Source organism: Typopeltis vanoorti, chromosome 1 (genome assembly GCF_054136105.1).
Source record: "Typopeltis vanoorti isolate ZY-2024b chromosome 1, IOZ_Tvanoo_1.0, whole genome shotgun sequence".
NCBI lineage: Eukaryota > Metazoa > Arthropoda > Arachnida > Uropygi > Thelyphonidae > Typopeltis > Typopeltis vanoorti.
Window position 1 is genome coordinate 12647585 of NC_143549.1, and position 23322 is coordinate 12670906.

Below are 23322 nucleotides of genomic sequence, written 5' to 3' on the forward strand. Positions count from 1 at the left end.
CAGGATTGGATAGATGAAAATGGGATACTGTATGAGGGAGAGCATGGTTTTGTGAAGGGTAGATTATGCCTTAGTAACTTGCTGACATTTTACAACACAGTGATGGCTGAACTGGATAAGGGTAATGGGTTTACAATGATTCTACTGGACCTTGCTAAGGCCTTTGACAGGATACCACATGGAATTCTAATCACTAACCTACAAAACATGGGGATGGATATAGGGTTGGTGAGATGGATAGGACAGTGGTTGATGGAGAGACTAATTATTAAAATTCTGTGGCATACTAAAAATATATTCTTTTAATTTTTTTGATGATCTGGCAAAAAAATAGGCATAATTTTGATTTATTTACAAAGAAGATGGAAGACCAGACACTAATAAATAAATGCGCAAATTACGACATTATTTCTTTCGATTAATTTGTTTTCATAAATCTTGCGGCACACCCGAAGACCTCTCGCAGCACACTAGTTGAAAATCGCTGATCTACAACAATGCCATCTACCGCCAACAACAACAACACCATTATTTTCACAGACAATCACAAACATCCATGCCTATGACGGGATTCGAATCTGCAACCTTTTGGCTGGAGAGCAGATACGCTAACCACTTGGCCAACCAGGCAATATATATATATATATATATATATATATATAAAATAAAAAATAAATGTACAATTTCTGTCGTATCTTGATGAACAAATTTTATCTAGATAACATCAGTTTAATATTTTGTTTAACAGATCACGCATACACAAGAAATCAGTTCTATAAACACATCAGTGCATGTGTGTGTGGTGTAGGTCAGGATTGAGACAGAAGTTTTTTTTTGTTTTTTTTTAAGAGTTGGAGGTTGTATCTGTTTGTGAATACTTCATGAATGCTCTTCTAGAGGACTGAGATAGATGAAATAAAAGAGGAGAAACAAAATTTGGTATCTGTTGTTTCAAGGATACTTGCGACATAAGGCTGAATGATATAATCACGTAATCACAAGAAAGATATTTATTTAACCAAATATTTCGGTCTGGAAATAGCAGACCATCGTCAGTGGTAATACAACAACAGTTTAAAAAATACAAGCTAGAATACTAACAATAGATCGTTAGTATTCTAGCTTGTATTTTTTAAACTGTTCTTGTATTACTACTGACGATGGTCTGCTATTTCCAGACCGAAATATTTGGTTAAATAAATATCTTTCTTGTGATTACGTGATTATACAAAATTTGGAATGTTTGCAGTTACAATGAAAGGAAATGCTGAGCAAGTGTTGCTCTTGTTTTAACAAGCCCAACAGAAAGTGGGGGAACAGTGCCAAAACACTGTATCAACAAGATAGAAGTTGAAGTGAATCTGTAAGAGAGAAAGATAGGCATCATCTATGAGCCAAACTGCTCTCTGAATAGTACAAGAATTAAGTATGCTTTAGGTAAACCACTTCACTTGAAAATAAGTTAAGTATTCTTAGAGCGGGTGGATATAGAATTTGTATAGTTAAAAAATTGGATGGGTGTAAAATAGCATTTAGAATGAAAACATGCCTATTTTCTTGTTGCTGAGAAAGCTACTGATGTGATGTGTTTATGCCAGGAGAGACAGAAGGTAAATGCTAGTCCAAACAGAGAGATCTGGTCTTGTCTGATGATTTGTGTTTTACTGAGGATAAGGATTGGTGAGCTGCTTTTTTGCAAGAGAAAAGGTAAGAGTATATTTGGATGGTACTGAAAGATGACCATCTGTGCCCCACTGAAGGATAGTACATAGATTAATGTTTAAGGCATTGGTTCTAGATGATCTTGAAGTTTGAGATTTCATAGCACTACAGAGTTTGTCAAAAGAGTAAGATGAATGAAGGTATCATCATTTGCAAAGCTGTGAACATGATTAGTAATGACTGGGAGTAGTTCACTTATATATAGGAGAAAGAGTAGATGACAGACAGCACCCTGAGGCACTTCTGCATTGGAGGGAAGCTCAAAGAGCAGTAGCAATCCACCATAACATGCAGTGAACCAGAGAGAGAGCTGTGTTGGATTGTACATCCTGACTCTGAATCTGCCATTTTGTTAGAACGTAGTTCTTATTTAAATTATTTGTTTTTTATTATCTTAATTAATTGTTGGTTGATTACTAATCCAAATATAGAGAAATTTATATTATCCTGCACCACCCTATATTCAGATTAGTCTATATAATATAGTGAAATCAATCATCAACTAACTTTAGCAATCTCACTTTTCTACAGGCCGAGTTTAAAATTAACATTTAAGGCCTCCACAAAGTCCGATAAACTTTATGAGCGGTGCAATGAAGAAAAATCAGGCAAACAACAAATTGAATCCAATAAAATAAACATTTAATACAGGGTTATAGAACATGTACATTTAAGTAAAACTTAAAAAACAAGATAATGCGAATCAGCTTAGTCCAAATACTCATAACAAACATAAAACATTAGGCATCTCACACTCAGCTGTAAATACTATATTCACCCGAATAATTGAAGATGGTCCACACAGTTCAATGTTACAGAGTCTCACAGTAATTATTCTTAAAGTAGAATTGTCTAATTCTCTCTTAGTCAACTAACACTTAATTCAATTATGAGGTAGTTATCACTTCAAAGGGGAAACACTTTAAAGCTCCATACTTCGGCTATTTTTAGTAGAACGCCATAGTTAATGTTAAGACATATCAGGCGGAGCTAACTCTTATATCTTCACGCTGAAATATAAAAAAATGGACTGCTCTTACTGGGTTACATCTTTTACACATTGGATTCACTATAGGCACACTTAAAACTGTAGTTAACTATCACACTGAAGCAACACTATTCAAAAGAAATCTTCACTATAATAACTGAAATGTTAAACATAGAGCTTCATAAGTCATGATGCACACGTATTAGGTAATCTACTTATTCCTTATTTATTACCATGCATTAAATTCAGCCTTGCACTGTTCTTCTTCAAAACAACTGGCATTCATAGTAATTTTAGAATTCCGTAGAAATATTCCTAATTGCCTATTAATTTCCCGGTCCTTTCATAATCTATTTACGGCATTTCCAAATCCCCATTTCTGCCATCCCCTTACTTCGCTCCTTGCTGTCCATAAGCTTTCTCCCGTTTTCCTTCGTTCTCCAATTAAATACGTTCATTCTTCCCTCCCAAAATATGGTTCTAGCTCATTCAGCTTATATCAATTATACCCTTCAAATACCATAGCTCACGCTCTATGCACGCACTATCTAAAATTAACTCCATTTCCTTGACAACAGTCAATCAAATTCAATCAGAAGAATTATATAAAATTACTTTCTCTTTCAGTAATGTTAAATAAAAAATATCATAGTTCACATAGGATACATTAAACTTACATATATATAATTTCTTACAATATTATTATAGGAATAAATTAAATAAAATGAATGACATTTTTATACAGAGTCCTTTTTATAACTATTACATTACTTAAGATTATATTATTAAATAATAATAAACAAAATTCAAGGCAATTATATGAATAACACACTATAAGCAAGAGACAAACAATTAATAATATTTACAAGTCTTGCCTTTGACATGGAGGATTATGTTGGATTCTGAAAGAAGTATTAATAATTTTCATTTCTCTTCATTTAGAATCCAACAGCTGGCTATATAATTGCGTATTGTGGCATTTAGGCCAAATGATGGCAATTTGTTTAGCTGACCTCAATGCCAAACATCGTCAAAAGCTCTCAAAATGTCAATAACAGCAGCAGCATAAGTTTCTCCAAACCTTTCCATGGCATTTTCAGCATGAGGTACAGTAAAGTATCTGCTGCCCAAAATATCAAATAGATGAAAAAAATTGCAAATATACTACCTCTTTGAGAAATGCAACTGAGAACAGTTGAGGATGAGGAAACTTTATCTACAAATTTTACATATTGTACTGTTAACTATTTATGTTCTCTCTGAATGACTGTTCTGTGGGATAAGAAGTTATTTTCCATAAAAAAAAATAAAAAAAACTTCATATGAGACTGACTAATCTTTGCCTTTCTTTAAAAATAAAGAAATAATGTAAATGTAAGTTCCTGTGGGAAGTTTTCAGTATTGAGACCACACAATATAAATAAGGAGTTTAATAAAAATAAGCAATTGAAACCCAACAAGTATCGTACATCGTAAGACTTACACCATCAGAGGTAGCGGTATATAAGCTTTACACAACAAAAGACTATTAACAATTAATTACACATATTAGATGTTTTTCATAACTTTACAACTATTAAATATAATTGATAAACCAGAATACAAATGATAAATTCGTTACTGTATGCATGTAGGAATACTACTAGTCGTTGCTATCACGTTCTGTGGTATCACACATGCTATATATCCTATATATAGCATATATATCCTATATGCTATATATCCTAGGATATATAGCATATAGGATATATATGCTATATATCCTAGGATATATAGCATATAGGATGTATATGCTATATATCCTAGGTCTGTGGCAGTTAAATTTTTGATGAAAGCAGGCAATACTTAATGTAAAATTAAGACTTGATTTTTATTGCTTTGTGTAGGGATCCTAAATACTTGCAAGGCTTCTTTAAATTTTCGTTTAAAACACTTGCTATCAATATATGACATTTTTGTTTGTTGCCAAAGTACTCGATGGCCGTAGTAGTTGTGCAAAATGCCAGGCCTGATCTATGCTCTCTTCTTTTTTTAACATCTTTTACATGTTCAGACATGTCGAATCTCTTCCAACTTTCCTGTCTGCCTACATAACAAATGCCACAAGAGCAATGAATCTCATAGACAACTGGTTTTTTTGATGAGGTGATGTGGAGATTTTGGTCGATGTAGGAATCTTGATATTTTTTGTAAAGGTAAAAAAGCTACTTTTATGTTGTACTCATGGAGCAATGCAGCCACTTTGTTGATGTTCTTGATGTAAGGCAGCATGATTGCATTCTTGAAATCTTAAGTAATTGAGTTGCAAGAGACGTATTAAGAATTTTTCTAATCATCTTGGGTTCAAAACCATTAAGTGCAAGGTTCTGTTTCAAGTAGTGAAGTTCTTCATTCCTTTTAATTGACATGCTTGAATTGTATGCCCGGTTTCGTAAAGTTTTAATTATACCTATCTTTTGCAATGGATGGTGGTGTGAAGTGGCATTTAAAAATCTTCCTGTTGTGATAGCTTTTCTGTACAAGGAAAAGGATAACCTTTTTCCCTCTTCATTTACTTTGACAAGGATATTAAGGAACAGTAATTTTTGTGCTATTCTAGTTCAAGAATAAATTTTATACTGAATTTTTATATGCAGAATACTGCATATTAAAAATTATCAGAAGAAACCAAAAATTTGGTTACATTACATCAATAATGTTTTCATCATTTGGTCAGAATGGTGGATGAGCTGATTGCTTTCAAAGATTATCTGAACTTGATTCCCAATATAAAATTACAGTAACAAATTTACTGCTTGTATTCTGGTTTATATTATATTTAACAGTTGTGAAGTATTCAAAAACTTCTAATATGTGTAATTAATTGTTAATACGCTTTTGTTGTGTAAAACTTTTATGTACCACTACCCCTGATAATAAGTCTTGCAGCATATGAAACTTGTCGGGGTTTAATTGCTTATTTTTATTAAACTCTTTATTTGTATTATAATGTGGTCTCACCGAAAATTTCCCACAGTAAAGAAATATTTTTGTTTTGCTTCAGAGACTTCCATTGATGAGAAACATGCTTAACATTTATTTATCTCATATATATATATATTCACACATGAAGAGTTTTTATTGAATAATTGTTGTATTAAGCTTTTTTAATCATAACTGATTTTGTGTACATACACTTTTTCAATTGAAGTACACACACACATACAAAATGTCAATAGTAACAGTCATACAGAATATTTGAAACAGAGTATACTGCATACCTATGATCCACACTATGATGTACTATGTACTGTGCTATGATGGCTAGCAGTGTGTGATATGTAGTATCTGAAATCTACATGCCAAGTTTTCAATGAAAAATGACCAAATCTGATCCTACATCAGATTTGCAATGATTAGAGTAATAATTCAGTTAATCCTGAATGCTCTGATGAATTGTTGTCATCAATTCATCAGAGCATTCAGGTCATTTCTATATGCTCCAATAATACTTGATTTTTTTCTGCTGTATGTACCACTAGTCCTGATTTATTTTCTTATTTTTCTCTACATCCTTGATGTCATGTATCTTCCCTGAATGGGCTGTGTCTGCAAATTTCATGACTGACTTAAGTTCAACTTTTTTTTTTTTTAAACATACTCACCTGTGTCCTTGACTATTGTGGCATTACCTTTGTTGGCTTTTAATACAATGACATTACTGTTATGTCATATTTTCTGGAGCACTGCCCATTCCATTTTTCTCATATGGCTCTGAGAAGCATAGTTCTATTCTATTTGGATGAGGATTAAATCACTCCCTTACACATGATCCCTTCACATTACAAGCTCTCTAATACAGTGCATGAGCAAGGTATAAAAATAGTTTTCTTCCTGTCCAAACAGACTGGTCAGTAGAGATACACGTCACAACACATCAAGGGCATTGGGGGGAAAAAAGAACAAAACTAAGGACTAGCAACACACATACACACAAAACAGAGACAAATCATCAAATACTATGATAATTACACTTAACAAGTGTACTTATCAAGAAATTATATTCTTGTTTGATCCTTTATCCAGGTTTAAGCAAATGATGGTGCCAGGTGGTGTCACTGGAAAGTTTGAAAGAAGGTTTCCATTTCAGATAAGTTTTTTTTTTTTACTAATTAATCGTAAATAAGTGTATGTGCATGTTTATGAGTAAGAGTTGTGGTTGAAGTTGTGTAATGTAAATGTATTCACATTTACATTACACAACTAATGTACACATTAAAACATTACACAAAAATGTAAATGCATTTTTGATTTACATTTACATTTTTGATCTGCTGTGAGTAAGTGCAGCACCCATCTTGCACAAAGCTTTTTCATTTGGAATTCTTCATGCAAAATATATCCTACACGTTCTTTTGAAATACCTATAGTCTCAGCAATTTCACGCACTTTAACTCGCTGGTAATCCAATACCATATCATGCACTTAATCAATGATTTCTGGTGTTGTTACACTTTTTGGACGTCCTTCACGTGGATCATCTTCAAGGCTGGTACGGCCACGTTTAAACTCAGCAGCCCATTTCTTAATTGTTGAAAACGAAGGAGAAGAGTGTCCATAAACTTTCATGAACTTCAAATGAATTTCTTTTGGCGCTAAACCTTCTTTTACAAAGAATTTTATAACTGAACGATATTCAATTTTATCCATTTCAAAGAATACAGACAACACTTTTGATTCAGATGGCTGTATAAAACAAACTACTTGATAGAACGACTTATAATTTCACATGGATGCATATGGCAGATGTACCAACTTAGAAAAAAAATCTTGCCGATAACGTTACCATCTGTAGTCAAGGCCGAGAACTTTTAACCTACTGAAGGAGTGTACTATAATGCACTATAACACTATAATTAAAAACTTAATAGAATAATAATCAACAGTACCCATGGAATTATAGATAGTGAACATAAACTTTGGCAATCATTTCATTGCTTGGATGAAAAAATGTTTTCAGCTACGCAATGAAATGACTGCTGAAGCCGTGAATTTTTTCTCAATATAATGTTTCACATAATTACTAGCTAAATCAGGCTAAAATATATTGTATATTTTAGCCGTATTTCCTTTGTGAAATAAGGATAAAATAATGTGAAAGCTTTGCATGGTCACATCAACTTTTTATCAAAGCAGCTATTATAAGCATGATTTAAAAATTACAAACATCATTATCAAATTATTTAAAAGCAATAACTTTTTACCTACTTCAGTTTTCACAAATACCCAGCACTAACATACTCTAAGCTTTGCAACTTTTCATTTGAAGATCAGATTAAAAAAAAAACAAGTAATTTAAGAAAGAAATAATTAAAGTACCATATAAACCATGCATTATAAGTGCTTTCTATCCTACTTAATAATCCTTGAGTTAAGGACCATTAATGGACTGGCGATACACAATACATAGCTGCTCCCAATCAAGTCAACCATATCTTCTCATGGTAGAGAGTTACCACAAACAGGGTGCTGGTGAAATGAGTACTACTGCCTTAAAAGCATATCTTCCCTAGCTAAAAGAAAACTTACTTGGTAGGTAATTTTTATTGCCTGGTAAAACACCACTACCCTGTTTAGTATGGTGAAGTGGCTACTACCTTGTTCTGTATCCAGTTTCTCTGCTTTTTTCACGCATGCAATGCAGATAACTGGGAACGATCAACACTGTGAAGCATGCCCATTAAAACTAGGGAGCTGGCACCACCACCACCTCCTCCATTTGAGTGTAACGCAGTAAAGCAGTTTCTGCTAAGTGGTCAATATATAGTACATGCGACTAAACCTAATGGTAACACAACTGGAGACTTCCCAGTAAAACTGCTGAATAATCCTGCTACTGCTTTACCAGGTTATATGTGGAGGAAGTCTAAGTAGCAGGAGATGCAGGGCAAGTTGAGTCTGGCACTTGCTGCATGGAAAATATAGACTCTAAAAATGTAGTCCTCATCGTAACCACATGGACACAAAGATATACAGAGCACATCTTTATGTTCATGAATATGTCTTGTGATCAAGCAAAATTTGGTCTAATAAATTGATAACTAAATAAAGTTAGTTAATTCGATGAGTCTTTGGACTCCCTGGAGGTGTCACATAATAATAATTTTTAACCCTAGATGTGTGTTTTCTACTCTAAACAAAATGATCAACAGCATGGAAGCATGCTTTCAAAATCCAACAGTTCCTATTCAGGGAGATAAAAATCAACCATTAACATATCATTCCACTACACTCACCTCAAGAGCCAACTACTTCATTACTTTGTGACCTCCTTGCTAACCTTACCCACCATCAGAGAGAAAAGGGGGGGGATATCTGGAGAAAGATATGATTGTTTCTGATATTTCCAACAGATCTGATTGTGTCTGAGAGTGAGCCCTTCACAGCAGGCAACCTGCCATATGATTTCCCTTCTGTCCTTGTTAACTAAATTTCCAGCTTTCTTTCTAGTTGTTCACTACATTTCAATAGTGGATGGCTTCCTCTCATCAGATTTCTTTATCGATGCTGGAGTACCCCAGGGAGCTGTGCTCTTGTTTCCTCCTATGCTTCAATGACTTATTTGTCTCTCTCTAACTTCATATCAAATCTTATTCATAGTTTGCTGATGACAGTACTAGTCTCCATTCTGCTTCTTAATTTGAGAAACTTTATGTTATTTAAATGATTTATCTACAAGATCTTCTATAAGCAATGTCTTGAACATTATGCTCCTCACCATTCTCGAGGAGTGAAGATAACCTAGTAAATTTCAGTGCTTATTGATTGATTTCCAGTGAAGATCACCTTACTCTTCTTGTACTGACTTTCACATCTAGCTTATCCTGGCATAGCATGTTACTTCATCCATGGCCTCCTCAGCATCCAAAACACTTGCTATTATTTTTTCATTAAAAACACTACTTCTGTATTGCTCAATTCCTGACACTCTACAAATTCCAAATCTGCCCAACCTTAAATTGTTTTTTTCATTTCAGGTTGGGCACCAAAAATCTCGCTATGTGTTCAGTGTTCATGATTGTATACAGAACAGGACAATTCATTTCTCAAAGATGCTCTCCAATCACTTTCTCATAGGTGTTCTGTTTCTGCATTGACTTTTTCTAAGGGTATACTCATTGGAATGTTCCACAAAACTGGCTACTAGCATTCTTCTGCTTTCCTTTAATCATGTAAAAGCATGATGACACTGGCCAACGTTCATACACAGTTCTCAACTCAAAATTATTGAACCATATCTCATCATCTTCCTTCTACCTCTGTTTTCTGGAATAGCCTTCCCAATACTATTTTTCCCAATGAATAAAACCTCCAGCTTATCAAGAAACAAATTATAGATTCCTTCTTTCTTTATAACCACCTACTTACAAACAGCACTGTTGTGTTACAGTTTTTTGACCTCTCACCTGTTAGACTGATATAAAAAACTTATTTTCAACATTTCCATATTAATGAAATCATTAATGCCATGAAATTTTGTTTTTCAAAAAGTAATTCTATATACATTTAAAAATGTGAACTAATCTGAATATGAAATTACCTGTTTAAGTGGGATATTTTCTGCAGGATTATGCAGATACTTATTCCTGACATGATTATCACTTTGGTTTGATGTTCCAGGTCTATTCCAAAATGAGCTATCTGGAGTAGATTCTTGTGTCCCAATCTGGCTCTGCAGAAGGTCATATTCTTCAGCTGTAAAATCAGTCTGTCCCCAAAGGTCTTCAACACCTGCATCTTCAGTCTCTAAACTATAATTACTTCGACTAGCAGAAGCCTGATCTCCAGCATCATCTAAACGAGGCCTTTTCCATCGATGACTTGATTTGTCCATGAAGGAATCAAAAGGACTAAGTAAGATAAGGGGAATACCAAACATCTCCTGTACCAAGACATTTATTCTAAAATATTAGCATGTAGAGTAATGCTCCACAAGTGTTCCCAAGTTCCAACTTCTGCAATATGCAAATGACTTAAAAAAAAAAAAAAAGATTATTTTTTTAAATACAAAAAAACATAAGAATCAAATTTAGTTCATAGACAATAACAACAAACATGTAAGGTTAACACACACACACACACACACACACACACACACACACACACACACACACACACACACACACACACACACACAAAAGCTTGAACGGTGCCGTTTCTAACAGTGAGTAATTTACTCCATAGTTTCATAGTTCTAAGCAAGTATAAGTGAATTTTATTCTATTTTTACGGACTGAATACTGCTAGTCAGATTGAATCTATTATTCAGCTACAAATCAGAAGCCTGATCTCTGGTAACAATAAAAACAATGTCCAGCTCATAATAGGATTAACTGCTAGCAAGGGCTAGCACCTCTCCCCCCCCCCCCCCCCGAACTGCTGCCAATGGGAGGTACAAAGGTCACAAGAAACAACCTTCTGAAGTCTAATTGCATGGAGGCATTTCTAGAAACAAGCAGCAACTGTAAGAAAACTGCAAGTTCATATTCTTAAATTTTGTACCTTAGAAAATCTATATATGAAATATATGAAATCTTCATATGAAATATCATATGAAGGAGAAAAAGACAAAATTAAAAACTTCAAAATTTTTACAGATTATAGGCCTGATAAATAGAACACCCAATCCAAATATAGTACAAAAATAAACATGCTTGAAAATATAGAATACTCTAGCAGTGTCCATTACTATATGGCAGTGAAATTTGGGCAACAAACAAGATAAATAAAGAATAAAAACAAGTGAAATGAGATTTATGAGAAGAACTGCAGAATACACATTATTAGACCAAAAAAAGGAATGAAGATATTTTAATAGAACTAAAAACAAAATCAATAGAAGAAAAACTAAACAATTATAAACAGAAATACACAGAACATGTAAACCAAATAGCCAACACCCGATATCCTAAACAAATACTAAAATATTAGCCAATTGGAAAGAGAAGGCAGGGTAGACCTCAAAAAAGGATACTGGATGGATAATGAGACCGGAACAGACCAATATGGTCTATACCGGTAATTAGCATTATGATGACGATGATGTTGAAAATCTAGCAGTTCAATGGGAAGTTATAATACTTCAACTTTGAGTAACATCAAGACAAATTAAGGTGGACAGGACGAATCAGAGTTCGAAAAAGCCCTCAATTTGCTGTATAACATTGCCAAAGTAAGCGGTAATTTAAGAAATGATTTTAAAAAGGACATACTAACTGTGAGCAAACTAAGGTATTCGATAAAATAAAAAATGAAACTAAAGTATCAATAGAACTAGACTATTAAAAACAACAAGGAACATGCTAACTTAGCTCAGCCTACTCAGACATACTTGCAAGTCATTAAAGACAATGCTAAAAACAAAGACGAATCTGAAAACAATCCTTGCTATAAATTAATAGTGAAACCGAAATCTCAACTAAACAGCGAAAAAAAAAAAAAATAGTAAACCCAAGAAAAATCAAAATCACAAAAATGAAAAGTATAAACAGAGGAGTCTTAATTGAATCCAAAGAAAAGACTGACATAGACTTGTTACATAACGAAATCTCTAAGGAATGCAAAGACATGTTAGCAGCAAATCCCAGTAAGAAACATCTTCCAAGGCTAATTATATAATTGACATTCCCAGTGAAATTGATACGAACAACACAACTGACTCAATCTGCATGCAGAGTGAAGAACTCTTCAGTGGGAATACAAAGATGACACAGAAATTCATCATGACAAATAAAAAAACGAACAAGAGAAACCTGATTATAGAAGTTGATCCTATGGTGAGGACAAAATTGCTGATAACCAGGGTTAAAATGCTGTGGAGAATTTGCCATTGTACAGACTACATAAGCGTTCTGAGGTGCTTTAACTGCAAATTCCACAATCATTCACAAGACTGAAGGAGAAAAACCACCTGTCCATTCTGCTCTAAGGAACATAAGTTCAGCAAGTGCCCACGAAATAAGTCTCAAATGAAATGCATAAATTGCCAAAATCACGACAAGCATGCGAAAACCAAAAACACATAGCACTAAGCAAAGAGCCTGACATACAACTATTATAGACTGCTCAAAATTCAAAACATAGATTATGGAAAGCAATAATATAGCTAGTAGAAAGAGCACTACTTCCCTGGCATGCCTTCAAATAAATCTTCAATGCTCTACCAAGGCTGCAAATAATTTAACAGAATTCATAAATAGAAAAAATATAGAACTAGCATTAATACAAGAACCCTACAACATCAACAACAAAATATGCAGCTTTCCAACTAATTATAAAATATTTTCCAAAAGATCAGAAAGAAAGAGAGCTGCAATACTTGTCGTCAACCCTGAATTATTAATTTCTTAGCACAGCAACGAGGATTAATTTTGATAAGTACTGATACTTATCGAAATTACATAAAGAAGAATTAAAACTTTTGCTGCAAGTATGTATCTAAACTAAAACACCAACATAAAATACAACTTAGAAAAAATGGACAACATTGTACATTTTACCATCGACCACAGCCTAATTCCTGGAATAGATAATGCTCATTTGGTTTATGGTGCAATGAGAGCACAAACAATAGAGGTAAAAATTTGGAAGAGTTCTTAGCATCAAATTCCCTACACATACTAAACAACGACTGTAACACTCTATCATTTGAAAATACCCAGAGGAAGCCGCTTCATTGATTTAACAATAGCAAACAACACTATTTTACTCTGGGTTTCTGAATGGAGATACAAAGAAGAGAAAAGCTTATTAAGTTCCGTTATTATTATTATTATTTCCCAAGACCTCATAGTCAAAGACTCATCTGGGAGGTCCTTTTATCACACACACACACATCTCATCATACCGTGTCTTAAAACACACTCAAACTCCTTGCAGACACCACCACACTCTCAGGCAAGGCATTCCAATCATTCACAACTCTGCATGAAAAAAACCTGCCTCTCACTCCTCTACTCACACCCTCTTTATACAGTTTCCAGGGATGACCTCTGGTTCTCCCCTGATCTCCCACTATTCTCTGTAGAACTTCTCCACCATTGATCTTATAACAACCCCTTACCAACTTGTAGGTCATTAACATATCTCCCCTCTTCCTCCTGTCCACCAGACTCTGCAAATTACATCTTCTCAATCTTTCCTCATACTCGACATTCCAGAGCTCACAAACTACCTTAGTCAGTCGCCTTTTGGACCCTTTCCTACATCTCTTCATCCTTCTGAAAACCCTGTGACCAAATCTGGGCACAATAGTCCATGTGTGGCCTAATCAAAGCCTTATACAATGGAACAAGAATCTCCTTACTTCTACATGTCAGTGTCCTCCGCATCATTCCCAGAAGTCTTTGTGTTGTCTTCACAATTTTGGCAATGTGTCCCCTAAATTTTAGATCCTTATCCACAATCACCCCCAGATCTCTTATTTCCTCTACCTCCAACAATATATTCTCACCAAGCATAAATTCTGCATCGCATCTTTGTTTTCCAAATTTTAAAACCTGACATTTTGCAACATTCAACTCACATCCCCATTTGCTTGCTCAATCACTCAATTTATTCAAGTCTTCTTGAAAGGCTACAACATCTTCACTACTCTTTATGGTTCGTCTCAACTTTGCATCATCTGTAAACAACTGAATATCTCCATCCAAATCTTCGCCAATATCATTAATATACAAGTTAAATAGTAATGGCCCTAAAACAGACCCCTGAGACACTCCGCTAGTGACTTTCCTTTTCCTGGATATCGCACCCCCATACACAACTTGTTGATACCTATCAGATAGCCAGTCTCCAATCCAATGCACTAATCTAATATCCAACTCCATCTGCTCTAGTTTGACTGTCAACTTATCATGAGGTACTCTATCAGAAGCCTTTGCGAAATCCAAGTATATTACTGTGTATCCTTCTCCTCTGCCCAAGGAAGCAGTCACTTTATTGTAATAAGTAAGTACATTACTAAAACATGACCTCCCTTTAACAAATCCATGCTGTCCATCAAAGATTATACCATTGCTGTCAACCCAACTCTAGATCCTAGTTCTCACAAGCTTCTCCAACAACTTAACCACAACACCTGACACAGAGATAGGCCTATAGTTTGATGCTTGAGTTCGATCACCTCCTTTATGAGGTGGCACAATCTTGCTCTCCTTCCACTCTTTAGGAACTTGACCAAGTGTTAAACTTGGTCAAGTTCGTATTTTTTTAAGATTCGTATGTTTTTTAAGACTCGTATTAAAAAAATATGTCAAGGCAGGTGTCAACTCTCTGGCACATTCCTTCAGAATATGCGGTGATATATTATCAAGTCCCACAGCCTTATTTACATCTAGTTTACTCAACTCCCCAAACACCTCTTGCTCACTTACAGTCAGTCTCTCCTCCCCATCATCAACTGCTCTTAATCTCTCCATGAAGTCACATTCACAAGATTGAAAGATCTTTATGAAGTGCTCATTAAGTATCTCCACCACACATTCTGCAACAGCTGTCTTTATACTATTTCCTCCAATCAATGTCATCCTTCCATAATCATTCTTTCTTTTGCTGGCTACATATCGAAAGAACTAACTAGGATTCTTTTTAGCTTCGTTAGCTAACTAATGTTCATACCTCTCTTTAGCTACTCTCACCAACCAAGTCACCCTCCTTGCCTGGTCTTTGTAGACCTCATGAAATTGGTTACTTCCACTTCTCTTATGCTGCCGCCACAATGCTGTTTTTCTCTGTATCGCATGCTTAATCTCTTTATTCATCCATCTAACACCTACCTTATTTAACCTTCTCACCCTTGCAATACATTTAGACATTTCATCTACTAAATAGTTTTTGAAAATCCCCCAAGCTACACCGATCTCTTTTCCAGCTAACTCCTCATTCCATGCTACACCCGCAAGCTGTCTCCTGAGCTCTTCATAATCACCCCCCCTTGTAGTTCCACATATACCCTTTTTCCACAGGGGTCTTTGCACTGCTGGCAACCACCCAGGTAATCACCTCGTGGTCACTTTCACCAATTGGTGGATGATTTGACACCTCATTTATAATTACATCCTCTGATGAGATGACCAAATCAAAGACCCTTAATCCTCGTGTGCCCTCTGTTACATGCTGTCTGAGGTAGTTATCCCTCAATAACTCAAGAAACTCATTTTCTTTACTTCCAGTTGCTATCTCTTCATTCCAGTCTATATTGCCATAATTAAAATCACCCATAATGTTCACCCTTTACTTATTTGACTATACATTTCACTATCACCACTATCCACATTACCAGGTCTATAACAACATCCCACCAAGTATTTGATTCTATTCACCTCTATCTCACACCATACAGCCTCACAACCATTGGCCCTATTTCCCTCTTGCATCTGTATCTTGTATGGATATAACTCTTTCTCTATCATCAATAGCAGCACTCCCCCTTCCTTTTTACCCCTTCTATCCACACGAAACATATCATACCCTTCCATCTCTATTCCTGTCAGGATGTCGTCCTCATCTAACCATGTCTCACTTATTCCGACAGTCTTTGGGTGAACAGACGCAATTAGTGCAACCATTTCATCTGCCTTGTTTCTTATATTTCGCGCATTGGTATACAAACACAACAGCTCATTTCTGGATCTACAACTAGTTCCACTGATACCATTCACTCGATGTGATCTCTCCATGCTGGACTGTGGCCATTTCCCTTTCTGCTTCTTCATTTTAGAACCCTTTTCAATTTCATCTGTTTCCTCTTGATCCCTGGTCATCCCATTTCTTTCCTGCCTACACATGCTCTCACCTCCTCTTGGAGCATCCACCTTTCTCACGCTGTGTACCCCTGTCCACCCTGAGCCTCCCCGTTTCCCTGCTCCTCTTGCACACCCATTCTCTCATTTTCTATACTCATACCACTCACTTCCCCATTCATTTCCACTTCTTCAATCTCTGCTGTCTTACTCTCCTGCTCTTCCACATCACTCCCCTCTCGATCTGATTCGTTCTCTCTATTCACTTCTCTACCTTCCAGCGGTAGTCTCTCAGCGACTCACACCATAACCACTCAAATGCAGTCCATCGCTCCCATACAGCTCACTTCATCCCTCAAACTCATTCCAATTATCATTACTCATTTCAATTATCAGTAACAAAAATTTAAATGGAATACACACCATTGCATAAACATCAAGTACTTAACCGATAAAAGCAATCTAGAGATATTAATTATATGAAGAGCCAAAGGCTTCAATTCGGCGACATATAAACTTAAAGTTAAGGGATATTACATCCCATATTGTTTCATAGCCAAATAAGAAACTCAAAGAGTTTCATGCCGAATATAGTAAATATATAAAGTTCAGCGAGTCCAAGCGTAAGCAAATACCTGGATAGTGTTACAACTGATCCTGTAGGGAGTGCAACACTGAGGCAACTCGTGGTAAGGGTGGAGCAAGCTCTGATCGCTATTCTTGATATTTCCCCATAATGTGAAGCCCAGCTCTTAGGAGCTATTACTGTTCTACATTATGAGTGAGAGAAGGTCACTACCCAGACCGGTTTCAACCTTTATTGAGGTCTCATCAGTGAAACTCTTTGAGTTTCTTATTTGGCTATGAAACAATATGGGATGTAATATCAATATCCCATAACTTAAATAAATCTAGAGATATTTGTAAAAGCATTAAAAAGAGAATTTTCCTGCCTAATCTCGGAACATCACTTTATTGGGATCAGCAAACAACAGCTCAGCTTAGACAAGAACCTGGCCATCTATGCATCAGCACAAGTCAATAAAGACTTCCCTGCTTCTGCACTTTCATCAGGTCAGAAAAAATCCAGCAACCAAACACTCAGAATAAATAAAAAGCTAAACATCGATGGAAAAAAAATCAGCACCTTGGTGGAACGACGTTTTCTTAGACCTAACAGTCCTAAGAAAGCGTGTTAATGAACTCGTACTATAGACTTTGATATAGATAACTATATCAAAGAAAATACAATAACTAAGATTTAAGAGAGAGCAGAAAACAGAACTACTATAAAGCCAAATACAGCTATCACTTCAAAATTACAAACGTGAAAACAGAATCATGGAAAAAATTCTGTACTGTTTCAACCATATCGAATTAGAATATCATATGTAAATTATCAGCAAGCAAGAATAAAATACCTATATTATCAACTATTAAAGACAACAGACACCTATACTAAAAACTTAGCAAAAAATGCAGCTATTATGAAAAACAACTTTATTCCTGATGACGATGAATCGACAGAAGAAGAAATCCACAAAACTCACAGGCAAAGAATGAAAACAGACATAGATATTCTTAATGATGACTTCTTTACAACTAATGAAATCAAGTCAGTATTAAAATCAATGGTCCAAGAAAATCTCCTGGAGAGAACGGAATAACCAGTGATATACTCCAAGAAGCGTTTGTCGAATTCCCCAATTCATTTACATTTAATGACTAAAAAAGAGGGTAATTTTCTTTAATACGGAAACGCTCTAAAATTATACTCATAATCAAACCAGGAAAAGAAACATTCAATGAAATTATCAAATACAGGCCAATCAGTCTCATAAACGCTGCTGGTAAGGTGCTAGAAAAACTTCTGATAAACAGAATAATGCACTATGTCCACTCAAGAAATCTACTAAGCAGCAATCAGTATGCATTTAGACCTCAATCAAGCACAGTAGATGCAATTTATGGAGGTCAAAGAGTTCACAGAAGATAGTCTACAGCAAAAAAAGTTGTACTACTGATTTCACTCTATGTACAAGGAGCCTTCGATGCTGTGTGGCAGCCAGCTATAATCAATCAATTAAGAGATTTAAATGTCCAGAAAATCTACTCTATCTTACAAAAAATTATTTTACAGACAAAAGGGCAAACATGACATTAAAAGCCACAAATGTAACAAAATAAGTCAAATGAGGCCCTGTAAGCCTCCTGCTGTGGAGCAGGCTTCTGGAACATCCAGTATGACTTGCTTTTAAGACTTCCTTTCACTACTGAAACAAAAGCCGATGATGCGATGATAATGATTCGGGTGCAAAAACTTACTCTATCTTATTGGAAGTAATGGCCAATGAAGAACTCTTTAAAATTATAGTGGACATGTGAGAAGAAAGTTACATTCAATAGCACTAAGTCTGAAGTACTACACATCTCACATAAAAAATCAAAACAACCTGTAACAGTCTTTCTACAAGTTCTCGAGGTACCCAGTGAGCTAAAATACCTAGGAGTAACAATAAATGAAAAATTTACCTTCAACAAGCACATCTCATATGTTGCCAAAAAAAAGTTTACAAATTGTAAACCTTCATTATGAATTTCCAAATTCATATGCTTGATAAATCACACCTAAATGCTTAGTGGAGAACTTCTTTTGTAATTCTCAAATTTAGTGAAATGGAAATCTATCTCAAGTATTGATGTATATTCCTGATTGCATTCCTCTTCAATGTTTCCTACCACTGTTCTGTCACTTCTTGTTTAACTCAGTACTGTTTCAAAGCAATTACTCCAGCCATCTAGATGTCCTTTGATTCAGCTTTAATGTCACCTTTATAGGAAGTAGATGACAGTTATTGAAGATAGTAGTGTTATTATGCATGGCTGAAAGACTGAATAGTGACAGCAGCAAGGTGAGTGTACTGGAGTGCAATACACTTCTACGATGAGTTTACTGGAGTGCAATACACTTCTACGATGAGTTTACTAGACTCCTTAAAGATGCTGCATAATAATGTGCTTTCTTCTTTTTCCATGACTGCCTCTATAACTTCCTGACACCATGGAGTTTGGATATCCTTGCACACAACTTGTGCAACGGATTGACGATGTGATCAACTCTGCTGCTCACCATATGCTTCCATAGCAGAATTAATGTTTCCTTCAGAGTGTGGCAATGACTTACCAAGATTAATTCTCATCTTCAAAGATTTTCATTTTTTTTTTGTTTGTATATCTTTATGCTGAAGTGACGACATGAATAGAAATCCAGCATGTACTCCTCATTTTTATTACTTCTTTTTTCTTCAAATTCTTTCAGACACATCTTTGTATATCTGATATTCATTTCTGCTCTGCTGTTAAATCAACAAGAATAAATGTTTAAAATATTTAGCATTAAGTGATATTAATTAAAGCATAAATGGAAATATTATATAAGGTGTATGTATGTATGTATGTATGTGTATATATATATATATATATATATATATATATATATAAATAAGACTAAAAGGTGAGTTTTTCCAAGCAGAAACTCAGGCTTTTCATCTCTCAGAACAGGCAAACCAGCCCCATTCAACACACATATCTAGTCATAAAAATTTGTGTTTGCTTATATATATAATATATATAAGCAAACATGCACGTGCATATATATATATATATATATATATATATACACACACACACACACACACACACACACACACATACACACATATATATACACCATCTACCAATACTTGTCTAGACACTCCTGTTATTTGAAGTTATGAAACATTCCAGGTTTGTTAATAACATAAAAATGGTATACAGATGGGAGGAAGCAGTATTTCATCATAGTATTTCATAATTTCTCTGGCCTGAAGAAAAGAGCATGTGAATTGGACAATTGATGAGTGGAAAATGGTATTCTGTAGTTATGAATCAAGGTTCATCTGTTTCCAGATGGGAGGAAGCAGTATTTCATCATAGCAGTTGAATACAGGTGATATGGCAACACGACATGAACTTAGCAACTTCATGAGAGATGTCATTATAGGCTGTCACATACATGCATTGCCGCTCAACTGGAGCATGCAAAAATCAACAGTTGACAACGCGATCAACAAATTGAGACATTCTGGTATCACTAGTGCAGGAAAACGCCCATGGCATCTGCCGAAAATGACTGACAGGGACAGGAGAATGTTAAAACACGTGGCACACAAAAACCAGCTACAATTGGCACAGACCATCCATGATGAGTTCCAGAGCACCACTGTACAAAACAAACTCTATTGGGTTTCCACAAAAGGTTAACGACTGAACATCACAACAATGAACAAGGCAGCTTCTCTGGCCTGATGCAAAGAGTATGTGAACTGGACAATTGACCAGTGGAAAATGGTACTCTGTAGTTATGAATCAAGGTTCATCTGTTTCCAGTCTGATTGCAGGGTGTGAGTGTGGAGGCAGACTGGTGAACACTTGTTACCACAGTGTGTTGTACCACTAAAGTTTGGTGGTGAAGAAATAATGGGATTCATCTGGTTTGGAGTGGGACCACTGGTCATTGTCCATGGTTCCATGAAGGCAGCTCAGTACTTTGATATTCTGGATAATCAGGTGCTACCTACACCATGGAGTTTTTATGGAACAGACCTGTGTTACTATCAAGATGACAATGCGCCATGCCACAAAGTTGCAGCTGTTGTTATGGAATGGCATGAAGAGTTGGGTGTTAAACAACTGCCCTGCCTTGCACAGAGTCCTGACCTCAATCTCATCGAACACCTGTGGAATGAATTGGAGTGACAATTGAGGTCCAGGACAGCACATCCTCAATCTGTCACTAAATTCAGTGCTGCTTTGATGGAGAAATGGAGATAAATTCCACCTGATGTCTGCTGCACTTTGGTGGAAAGCCTCCCTCAAAGGGGTGCAGGAGGTGATCAAAGCCAAAGGTGGGCATACCTGATATTAGGGTTCACCTTCTAGTATCAACTGTAAATTGCTAGTGTCAAGAAAATTATTGGTAGATAGTGTATACACACATCTATATACAGTGCTTGTGGGGATTGGTTCACAATGGCTTACCATCACCTTTACATTAGCAATAATGTTTTGACATATGAGTACTAGGAAAATTTGTAATTATTTACATTTATCTAGTATACCAAATAACATAAAAGACAAGTGGAAGCTGCAGAATTGAAGTTCCTAAAACCGCTTGCAGGCTATAAAAGAATAGACAAGATAAGAAATAAGAAAACAATTATTCATAATTAACATAACAGAAGACATCACAAACTATAGAAAGAACTATGGAAAAACCACATAGAAAGAATGAATGAGGACAGATAGCCAAATATTACCTGGAAATATAAACCAAAGGGACACCGATCAAGAGGACTACCCAGGAGGACATGAACAGAAGAGTTTTTAAACCCTTGAAAACATTACAGGCAAACAATTGCCTAACACGTGAAGACGACCAAATAACAAGTACTGGTATCTATTGTTTTACAAAATAAGCACAGTGGCTCGTCGAATGTTACAATTTCTTGCTTGTTAATTCAGTGAATCAAATATTAAAACGCTACTGCTTAGTCTAGCGCACAGCACTGCACTTGGATAAATGCATTTAGAACCAACTGCTACTGATTGTGAACTTTTCAAAGTGAAGATGATTTCCTTGGAACATCTTACATTAGATTAAGCAACTAATTTTAAATATAGTTATCTTTCCAAAACAATATAATAAATTATGATAAAGAATAAAAATATTATATTTATAAGAGAATCTAATTTTCTCAATGAAATTGGATATAATTACAATTGTCAGTGTGTTTACGTAGAATTGGAGGTGTAACGTAATAATAGTCATTTGTTTTATTTTTTTTTATTACCAATATTCCATCTTTAATTTCGTTTACTGGAAATCATCCCATTTAGCATTATAAGATGAAGGAAGAGATGACAAGTTTCCGTAAGTACAAAATTCTAAATAAAGCAATGTTATAAGCTTCCTACTCGTTTCATAGCTTAGTCTATACTAATACACATATAACTGATACAACTGTTCGTTAAATAAAATTGACTAATCTAATAAACTATTCATAACTCGATTTTATGTATATACACCAACTCTCTTCAGCAAACAGTACCGAATAACAAATACAAATTCCCACTGATCACATGTCCTATCACAATACACAAACTAGTGCCATCTATGACCAGGAAAATAGAAAAATTGAGAGTTAAATATAAACTCTACCAAATAGAGTTAACTGTCAATCAGAGAATTGGATTGGATTTGCAGTCACACACACACACACACACTTCGTATATATACACATAATATTCATTAAGGCTGATTCATCCAAATCAAGCTTGATTTGGATGAATCAGCCTTAAGTAAAAGGCTGGTTATATTCCACTAATTCGAGCCCTACCTAAGGGCCTATGAATTGTCGCAATACCTTCTGAATATGAATGCTGTGTGGTACAAAGCGATTTTTGCAAATGCCCAGTTTTTAACAGTTTTTAATCCATCTAACTCAAGTGTTTCTAGATGTTTTTTCAGTATTATGGGAACAACGTTCGGATATATATATATATATATATATATATATATATATATATATATATATATATATATATATATATATATATATATATATATATATATATATATATATATATATATATATATATATATATATATATATATATATATATATATATATATAGATAGATAGATAGATAGATAGAGAGAGAGAGAGAGAGAGAGAGAGAGAGAGTTTTTTACCTTGGGTATATACAATGTTAAAGATACCAAGCAATTTT

The 23322-nt window shown here is 35.0% G+C and overlaps 1 protein-coding gene across 4 annotated transcripts in view; it reads right to left on the minus strand.

The window, feature by feature from the left end:
- LOC150109791 (uncharacterized) overlaps nt 1–22612 on the minus strand; it is a 342753-nt gene extending 320141 nt beyond the window's left edge. For all 4 annotated transcript variants that reach the window (XM_090411378.1, XM_090411294.1, XM_090411217.1 and 1 more), the window contains exons 1-2: nt 22383–22612; nt 10290–10721 (exon numbers count right to left, since the gene is read on the minus strand). In XM_090411378.1, the coding sequence (XP_090267504.1) occupies nt 10290–10628 (339 nt within the window). In that variant the 5' untranslated portion in view covers nt 10629–10721; nt 22383–22612. The remainder of the gene's footprint in view (nt 1–10289; nt 10722–22382) is intronic.
- Nucleotides 22613–23322: the final 710 nt, after the last annotated feature.